Source organism: Taurulus bubalis, assembly GCF_910589615.1.
Source record: "Taurulus bubalis genome assembly, chromosome: 5".
Classification (NCBI taxonomy): domain Eukaryota; kingdom Metazoa; phylum Chordata; class Actinopteri; order Perciformes; family Cottidae; genus Taurulus; species Taurulus bubalis.
This window is the reverse complement of record NC_136593.1, coordinates 16,909,531-16,919,824: the sequence shown is the minus strand read 5'-3', so window position 1 is coordinate 16,919,824 and position 10,294 is coordinate 16,909,531. Positions and strand designations below refer to the sequence as shown.

The 10,294-nt window shown below is 41.4% G+C and overlaps 1 protein-coding gene across 1 annotated transcript; it reads right to left on the bottom strand.

The window, feature by feature from the left end:
- Positions 1-200: 200 nt before the first annotated feature.
- On the bottom strand, positions 201-5,135 carry suox (sulfite oxidase; the record flags this gene model as incomplete). Its single annotated transcript, XM_079217915.1, has 4 exons — positions 201-2,630; positions 3,404-3,676; positions 4,731-4,899; positions 5,077-5,135. The coding sequence occupies 4 exons, from the start codon at positions 5,133-5,135 to the stop codon at positions 1,410-1,412; spliced, it is 1,722 nt and encodes a 573-aa protein (XP_079074041.1). The 3' UTR covers positions 201-1,409.
- Between the last annotated feature and the right edge of the window lie 5,159 nt (positions 5,136-10,294).

Here is a 10,294-nt window from a genome sequence, read left to right as displayed (position 1 = left end):
TCGCTTTTCAAAATAGGTCAGTGTGTGCATACAAATATAATAAACAATAAGAGCTAAAGAAGGAACAGTGAATGGAAAATGTAAGCACAGCAAAACTGAGCAACACATAACACTGTTATGTCTTTAAATAAAGTATAAAAACAGTTTTAGTTTTTGGCACTCAGCAGCAATTAACTCTCCAGAAGTCAGTATCAAATTAGAACTCTTTATTGATTATCTTCAAAGATATTGTACATTTCTCACAAAACAGTGGAGGGCAACTCAACAAACTATATATATTCATTATATTCTCACGTACAAAAATGTATAATCAGCAAAGCCAAAGCAGCCGATAAACAAATTCTGAAGTTGATTCCAGTCTCAGTAAATTTCAGTTTCTCAAGTAAAGTAAACACTCCATGTAACTATAGTAGCTTTGAATTAAAGTAATGACTAAATAAGCACCTACAATTTTTAAATACATTTATTTGGAACACCCAGAGGCTTAAAGGGTACATTAGGCACCCAATAACTGTGCCAGACATATTTTGACAAATAAAATAAAAAAATATGAACACACACCAAATGAGATTAAACTTACTTTTTAACTCAAACATCCTCACTTAAATTGGGGCAGCAGCTATCTAAAATGTACGAAAGCGGTATTGTTAGGCTTAATAGGGAAGTTTCCCCTCATCTCAAATCTCATAGGCAACATGAATGCATAAATACTTCAAAGCCGTGTCAAAAATCCTGCTGTACTTTCTAAGAAACAGTATTGTTTTTAGCCGGGCTCAGACAACAGGAGTTTCAGAATGTTTACCGTTTCTGAATCTTCACACATGTTCAATACCAAACATGCACACATAACAAGATCTGAAAAAAAAGGAGGGATATTTTTAAGATGATCATGCTTAGCGGAGCAACGCATCACATCAGAGATTGACGCAACGCAAACAAAACAGAGATTGACGTGACGCTTCAATTTGCTGTATTAATGCTTTGCAGAGACAAAAAAGAAGAAGCAGAAGGCTAAATGAGTCTGGAGTCAGTACATTTTTATTTCTGGCAACAGTAGTATGCTAGCTAATGTTAGCCTCAAGGGTAAGAACATTTACTGCTTGGCCTCACAGTCAGCTGCTCCGGCTCGTCTCTATCATTGGATATTTTGGTTCCACTCGGAAAGTACTGACATTATCATCATCCAGATTGAAGTCTAAATATCAAAAATGTTTGAATATATTGGGCGGCCGATGGGGCTGTGAATGGTTTAAGACTGGATCTGTAAAACCCTTATCTTATCTTATCTGGGCCGACCAGTCCAGAGGGGTGAAAAGGCCCAAACTCCTGTAGCCTGAGCCAGGCTTGAGTGAAAGATTTAAAACAATGTCCACTCTGATGACTCTTTTGGGTATAAACCTTTTGAATGTCTATTTCTCGCTCTCATCCTCTCTGATCTTCACGGTCACTCTGTGCCAGGCGTTACTCAGTACGCCCCTTAGATTCCAGATGGGAGCCACAGTGTCCGGCTGCATGTTGTAACTGTTATCAACCGCCTTGCAAACGATCTGCAGCTCTTGAGCCTTTGGAGGAAGAGGAGCCGTTACCTCCCACAGCTTCCAGGCCCAGGCTCGTCCCGGTGGAGGCGAGGGTTCAGGCGCTTGTCCCTTCTCGCTGCTCTTCAGTTGGGCCACCTGCCACGTCTGCCCTCCATCAAGAGAAACATCGACACGTACTACCTCTCTGCCGCCACCACTCCAGGCGTAACCCTTCACAGCCACCTCCTCCAAACTGCGATCAACCACAGCACCATCTGCTGGTGCGGTGATGGCCGACTGAATAGGCAGCTCTTGGATGGCCGGCGCAGACTTGAAGTCCACTGTGTCCCAGTCCGTGCCGGGGGAGAAGCCCTTGTAGTCGTTCTGCTGCCAGTGGCTGCTGCTTTCGTCGGCACTCACGATGATCTTCCCCAGCCATTTAACATTGCGTGCGCCCACTGTGCCCGGCACCACAACACGGATAGGGTAGCCGTGGTCGGCAGGGAGATCCGCGCCATTCATTTCATAAGCCAGCAACACGTCGCCTTCCTCACTAACTGCCTTGTTTAGAGGAATGGAAGCACCGTAGGTAGACCCTGTCACGTCTTTGTCCAGTCCTTCAAACTGAACATGGAACGCCCACTGGGCCACGTCGGGCCCGTATCCAGCGGCCAGCAGCACGTCCCTAAGCCTCGCACCGCCCCATGTGGCGTTACTGATGGCCGCAATGCCCCAGTTCAGTCCTTTTACCTGCTTGACCTTATTCATCTCAGAGCGACGGTTACCGGCACACTGCAGCGTGGCGGTGACGGTGTGTTTAGGGAATCTGGTCTTCAACTCTTCTAAAGACAGCGTCAGAACTCCAGGAAGTCCCTCGACCTGCAGCTGGTATGAAGCCGGGTCCACCTGAGGAACTGGCAGGTGGTTTCTTTTGAAGAAGACAGCAGAGGGGGTGATGAAGCTGTCAGAGAGGATTTCAGGAGGCGGCTCAGCATTGAAGGGCTTCAGGTTGTTGATGCGCAGGACGGGGTGACGCTCAGGGTCAGAAGAGTAGGGATCTGATGTCTGAATGGTCTTCTGCTGCTTCAGGTCTTCTGCACTCAGCTCACCAACCTTGTATTAACCACAGACACATGTTTTATTAGGACACATGGGACTCAACGCTACAAACTATCACATATTGTCAACGGAGGTTTACTGTTGTCTCAAATTGTCTAAACTGCAAATCAAAAAGGCAAAGACAGACAAATAACTGTGTTTGTTTAAAAAGAAAAAACCATCAGCAAAGGGTTTTTCTGACTGACCACGTGAGGAGTGCCAGTATTTAGCCTACAGCTGTTCCTTAGTATACAGTATGCAGCAGACCTTTTCATGTGTCTTCAGAGATCAAGTGCGAGACAGACAAAATAAATGGCAAGTTTATTTTAGGATAAATTCTACTGACAAGCATGTGTACATTCATCTCTGTTTCTATTTCTCAAAGATAAATAAGCTTTGTTAATTGATTTATATACTAAATGGATGCTTTGGGATGCTATTGCAATGCATATTGATAATGAATTGCGGTTTGCAATGTAAAACTGCACACTGGGTATGTTACATTGGTACATTTCAAATAGAAGTCAGTGATGGTTGACACTTTGACTTCAGCAGTATATTTTAAGCTGCAAATGTCTACACAGGTTTAGAAACATTGGCTACAGTGTTTGGTGCTTTCAGCCAATTCTTGTCTCAGCTTTGTGTTAAACGCTGTGTTTGATGGAACTTTTTTCACCCAATGAAAATCTGCTGAAACCCCACTTTTTTCCTAGGTACTCTGTTGGAAATATTCTACTTCTATTCTTTTTTACTGACATTTAGTTTAACTATACAAATGATCCACCCACCTTGTACTCTGAGAGCATTTCCAGCACATGTTCCTGGTTGTGTACGGCATACAGCGCCCAGAAGGGTTCAAGGGCTCCACCTGCTGCCAGCAAGATTTTATCCCCACCAGGGTGCATGGCAACAAACTCAGTGATGTCATAGACGCCACCTTTGTAAGTGACCCACACGCCATCTTCCAGAGAACGGTGACTGGTGACCTCTTTCTGGCTGAAGATGGGGAAAGCTGAGGTCTTCTCTATTTTCTGCAATCTAACGGAGTCTTCCTGCTCAGCCTGTGTCAGAGAGGAGAGAGAGGAGGCTTTAGTTGTGTGATCTATGAAAAAGGACATTTAAAAAAAAAAAGTATTGGAAACCAGGAATCCAGTATACATACTTGAAAAGGGTATGTTGCAAATACACATTTTGCTTCATTTAACAGTAACACTTTTGTAACTTTAGGCCCTTATGGTGGTAAACTGCTGTGACAACAGTGAGTGTTCTCATGTTTGCACATGCCGACACCACTGGGCTGGGTGTGTATCCTGCTGTAGGTTTGTTATAAATATTGCCTGCTCTCTCTTATCTGAACAGCCACTGTTCAGGGCACAGACTGAAAGGCCTGTAGCTTTAGACTGACGCCATGAATGAATAAATAATAAACCCACTCATCCTATACTGCCATACCAAACCGCTGCATCACACCTTAATCTGACACATTGGTCAAGCAGATGGCTTTGTTTGCAATGCAGCAGCAACAAGTTCCTTAGCTTCTGACAAAAGCAAATACATGATACAGATAAACCACTATACTACCCATTCTACTACTAATGCTAATAAAAGCAGTTACAAACTCTTCAAACAGACATGTTGAAGCACCACTGTTAATTATTCACACAATATATGGAACAGCTGCACTGCTGCATGGAATGGTTGATGTTTTCTCACGGTTCACAAGAGGCTTGATGATCTGAGGAAACCCATGTTATACTTATGCTGATTTTTAAGAAATAGATGTATCCGCCACTTTGGTGCGCAGCCAACTCTGCAGTAAAAGTTTGGTATTTATATTTATAATACATAACTAAAATGGAGAAAAATGTGTTTGTTCCATATCAGCACATTTACACCATGCTGCACCATCAGCTTGATCCTTTTGAAGGAACAGACCTTTCAGACAAAGCATCTGGCAAATCATATCAAAGGCTCATCACAACTTGTCACAATCAAAGTCATGACTTCATGTTCCTGTTTTACAGTTAAAAAAAAAGTTTAATAGACACAATTTAGCCTTGGTACAACAAAAGCTAATTAAACGTTGTGTCTTTACAGATCAAATCCCCTCCCAACCTTGTGGTGGTGGAGGCCATACGCCAGTACAGCCCCAGTACCAGCCAGCAGTCCTGCCAGGCCATGTCTCCAGCTGGGACCGTGGGCACGCTGGTTTGATCTCTGGTCCTCACCGCTGCTGCTCCAGAGACGCACTGCGCACGACGCCACAGCAGGTGCCACTTGAAGCCTGTGACATGAGAAAATGGCAATGTAACTTATGGAGATCAACAAATGTATGATTAAGCATAATGATAAATTCTGGTCTGTTCACAAGATCTAAGAAAAAAGATGAAAGGGGATGAACCGAGACCACCAATAGCCAAGTAAAAGCTAGGTAGAATACCTGTTTGCTACAGGGCTGTACCTTTGAGTGTTGAGAGGGCCAAGTCGAGTCAGGCTGTGGCAGCGTCTGAGAAGCAGCATTGCACTGATGTTCTGTTAAGAAAAGTTAATTTAGCAATGAAACAAGCAGAAAAAAATCTTGCAAATATTATTAATTTCTATTAAAAAGTTACTGAAGTTCCACAAAAAACAGTGAAACACAATTTGGTGGGTTCAAATTATTTCTATTTTGCCAAGCAGATAACACAATTCTTTGGAAAGTTAAAGGCAACACACACTAGCAGAATGTGACACCTGGAAACCACTTGCACCCATTGATAGTGAATTGAATTACATTACATTACCGGAGTGGATGTATTTTATACTTTTACTGATATTTCAGTTAACCTGGATATAGTAGCCTAAGGCAAAGTACACCGTTTATAGCTTATCTACATTATTATTATTTAAGTGCTAATTATAAATATTTAACTAGCCCTTCTGCTAGTTTTTGCGAGCTAGCTGCCACCATGTGAAAAGTAGCTTGATTGAGCATGCTAATTGAGGTGTTTTAAGTCATCTATCTCTATTAACTTTCTATTGGAAACCATTTATTTTACAAGTTAGTTGTTCACTTTAGCCTCAAGTTCCATAACTTAATAACCATCCAGTACTTCACGAGAAAAGAGTAAAGATAACATTCATTTTAAATTAATATTATGTGTGGACCAGTCAGATTACTGTACACAACTATTGCAGCCTTCAGCAGTTGAATATGCTTGTAATGATTACTGAACACAAGCTGGCTCACTGCTGCGTGTGAAACATGGGGTTAGAATTGGTCAAAACAAACATGGTCTTGTGTGCAGGATTTTTTGCTTGACGACAAAGTACAGTCTGATATACATTATTTTTTCCGCATAGATCCCTAAAGCCGTCTGTCGTTACGGCATATATGTGATCCTGTTCAAATGACCAAATGAACCTTTCCACAAGGGTTTAAACAACTCCTACAGAACTAGCCAACCAGCAGTTACTTTAACCTTCAAAAGAGCCAACCAGGTCAGGGGGAGTGAACAGAGAAGAAGAGGACTGAGTTCAGCTCACCTTTCTCCAACCACAGAAATGTAAGCCCGAGGTAACTCCAACAAAGTCAACCCAAGTTTCAATTGTCAAGCATACAACTGAGAAATTAAGTGACATATTTATAATTAATTGGAGGACTTAGTCTTCTTCTGTTATCAATACCGTGACACGTGACCAAACATCTCTACGCTTTGGAAAATATCTTTGGGTAGGCCTGCTTTACAGGGAAAGATTTATGACTGGCTAACTCAAAGGGCAATTTACTTTCATCATCCTTGGAGAAGCAGAAACATTCACATAACACAAGTAAATAATGATTAAAAAGTAGTTGTGCGATGAACAAAAAAAGCATGACTTCACACACCCTATGACAGACAGCATGTGGTGATGTGCTGCATAATGAATCATTTACACCCTTCCTATCACTGTCAACATTGAGATTACTCAAGGTTATCTCCAACAAGATTCCACTGAGGAAGCACGCCGGGTGAAATTATCTCCTAATGTTAAGATAGGGTCTCACTACATTTTAGTAAGACGATGCTACACAACGGGTCGGATTCAAAACCATGCAGAAATAATTCATACTTTAATAAAAAGTCTGAGTAAAAGAAAGTTACATTCGAGGCTGTTAAGCCTGTGAAGTAATTGGGTTTACAGAACACTTAACATGAAACATGAAACATTCTTTTCTGCAACATTTACTTTGCCTTCGTTCATTTTAATTTAAATCAGAAATGTAAAATAATAGCAGTTTGTGGTGCACAACGAGGACCATGAGGTTACAACACTTAATAACCCTTTTATTCCCAGATATGGAACCAGTACAGCCTCTCCCTAAACTGGGAGTTTACCTGACATGTTAATGTATTTCTCACGAACATGAAGTACGTTAAAGTTAATTGCAAATGCTCGCCATGTAACTCCTTCTTGTGTTTTCAGCATAATAGCTGCAAATCAGCAACATGTGTTGTGTTCACAGTCACGTCATCTGACGCGTGATCACAATCTATCCTAAATATCACAGTATTCTGGGAAGACAAACTTCGTGTTATCCAACTTCACAGCGAGGGCAGCGCAGAGGTGACCGCTTTGAAGAGTAAAATCATATTCAACATCTTAAATAGCTAAACTAACGGCATAAAGAGAATATGCAGTTAACGTTAGCTAGCAACGTTAAACCAGCACTTCATCACCACCATCCTCACGGCTAAGTTAGCTAAGAGCGTTAGCAGGCTGGTCACAGGCAGGCAGACAGACAGACAGGCAGACAGACTTCTACAACTCATTCAGAAAGGTTCCCAAACAGAGGAAACGTTCACGGTAGTTTCTGTTTGTTCATATAAACAAAACCAGCAGCTACAACTACTCACTTGTGTTGTGTCAGTCGACTCGGATGCTCTCCACGCGTCACCACCGCAGCTCTGAAAAGTTAACCGACACTGCGCGAGAGGCGTTCAAGGCAATTCGTCATGTGGCGACCGACCGACCGACCGACCGTCTCCAGTGGCAATCCAACTGTCGACTGAACTGACGAGGCAACTGTAGACCGTCAACTGCAGTGGAACAATTATATGTTGTTTTTAAATCAATAAAATCGGTTTTGTATTATGGACGGACATTGGTTACTGAAAATATATCCAACAAATGATTCACAACTTTCTATTAAGCAGTTGTTTGTTTGATTTAATTTGTGTAGAAATCAGCACCTATCCATAAAGACCAAGACTTCACGTCACAAAAACAGTTTCTTCCCATCTTCAGTAAATAAACCCAAGGACTCTCTGATACTTACTTATTTGTCACTGTCACACAGTCTTGCACATCTTTTTTAATGTTTTATAATACACTTGTTTTAAGGTACACTGTGTTTTCCTCCTTAAACGAAACCAGAATGCACCTGCGTTTACATGCAGAGGGGTAGTGCTCTGAATAAAACTCAACTTGGTAGCATATAAGGGAATATTTATGTGTATAAAATACACAGACCCAACAGCAACATCTTGGCTGGGCAGCAAAGACACAACCCTCACACACTTGAGGACTTGCATGATGGACAGACAAATCAAATCAGACAACAACCTGATGATACCAGACACAAATACATTCAGTCTGTTGGCAAGGGGTGGTGGATGTCTTCTTTATGCCTTCTGAAATGAAAGAAAGTGACAATGTGGAAGAAGCTGCACTGGTTGCTTCTTATCATCTAAAGAAACATATGTTTTCTCTTTTGGATTTTATGGCAGTAGAAGCTCGGTAGTCTTACTAGATAGCACCCTAATCAGCTCCTGAGTCTATAAGGAAATCTATATCAATAGACCTAATTGTTACAGTCAACAGCAGGTTGACCTTCACACAGCAGCTAGAAACTCGGGAGCCTCTCTTATCAGCCAAAGAGGAAGATGATTATCAGGAAAAGTTTTGTTCCAGTCAACGCCACCAAAGAGCTGCGTGTGTGTGTGTGCGCGTGTGTATATGTGTGTGTGTGTGTGTGTGTGTGTGTGTGTGTGTGTTGCCCTTACAGTACACTCTAGAGTTTACAGCTGTCTTACACCATTTTTTCAAACTTAAAAACAGAATTCCCATAAAACATAAACTTGTGGGTCCTGTGTACCTTCAATCTGTCCTTCTGTCTGGGCCTGCATATATATATATATATAGAGAGAGAGAGAGAGAGTGTGTGTGTGTGTGTGTGTGTGTGTGTGTGTGTGTGTGTGTGTGTGTGTGTGTGTGTGTGACAACTGAGCAAGGTGGCCAAAAGATTGTCTGCCTTGCAATTGACTTTGGAAGTTATATGTCTGTATATATATATATATATATATATATATATATATATATATATATATATATATATATATATATATATATATATCTTATCTTATATATATGTAATATATTATTTATATGTTATTATTAATTGTAATTAACAATGAATTTATATGTATTTTTGTATGTATTTATATATATATATATATATATATATATATATATATATATATATATATTTATATATTTGTATATAATTGCAATCAATTCGGTAAAAAGTAATAAGACACCAAGACACCAAGCGTAAACCTGTTAACGCCGTAACATAAACATTTCCATGAAAGTACAGGCATTTCGCCATGTATTTATTAATGGCGTTTTATGTCCTGAAACGTCCTGTGTTCGTCCTGAAACCGCAAGGTAGCCGATTCGATCCCCGGTCTCCCCATAGTTTAGAAAAAGAAAGAAAGAAATTATCCTTTTATTAATCCCCTTGGGGAAATTCTTCTCTGCATTTGACCTTGCATGTGGAGGTGTCCTTGAGCAAGACACTGAACCCCCAGTTGCTGCCCGGGTGCTTCAAAGTAGCACGTCACTCCTTAATTAATAAGGATAAGGGTAAATGCAGATAATAATTTCCCCACTGTAATGCACCAAACCGCGTTCGCCTTGTCAATTATTTCTGCGTTATACTTGTTGTGAAAGTCCCAAAAACGTCGGAACATTAAACGCCCTGTTTGTGTTCATAACACCATAGCTCACACACAGCTCGGTGAATTTCGTTTCCACCATCCACCATGAAAATAACCACTAGTTCTGCTTTATACTTGTTGTGTAAATTCCACATACGTCGGAACATTAACTCCATCGTGTCTGGGTTCATAATATAATCTGTAGTCCCCCAACATCGTCTGAATGACGGCCGCTACCAGGGCTACTTCAGCAGCAGTGCGATTCAGCAACGGCAAGACGGGCTGGCAGTGACGAGTAGAACATCTCAACGCTGATTGGCTGACACAACTTTGCGTCACCCGTTTTTTTCCGCCCGAGTTGGAAAATTTCAACTTCGACCCGAGTCAAACGCGTTATTCGCGCCGCCTCAAATGCGTTATTCGTGCCGCCCGGCGGAAAACACGCCTTTTCGCAACCTATCGCGTCTGTGCATTGACTTTGCATGTAATCTACTCGCGCGTCAAATTTGCGCAGTGCTTGGTGTGAACGCAGCATTAGATAAATAAAATATTAGAAAAAGAGATGAGCAAATTCAGTTAATTATTTTTTTTATTGCACTGTGTGTATGGAAACCGGATCTCCCGGTGAAAATCCATTGCTGCCACACCCAGTAGTCAACACACCTACATGACACCGACCCGGTTTCTTCTTCCCCTGCAGATGTTAGCGATGCCTTG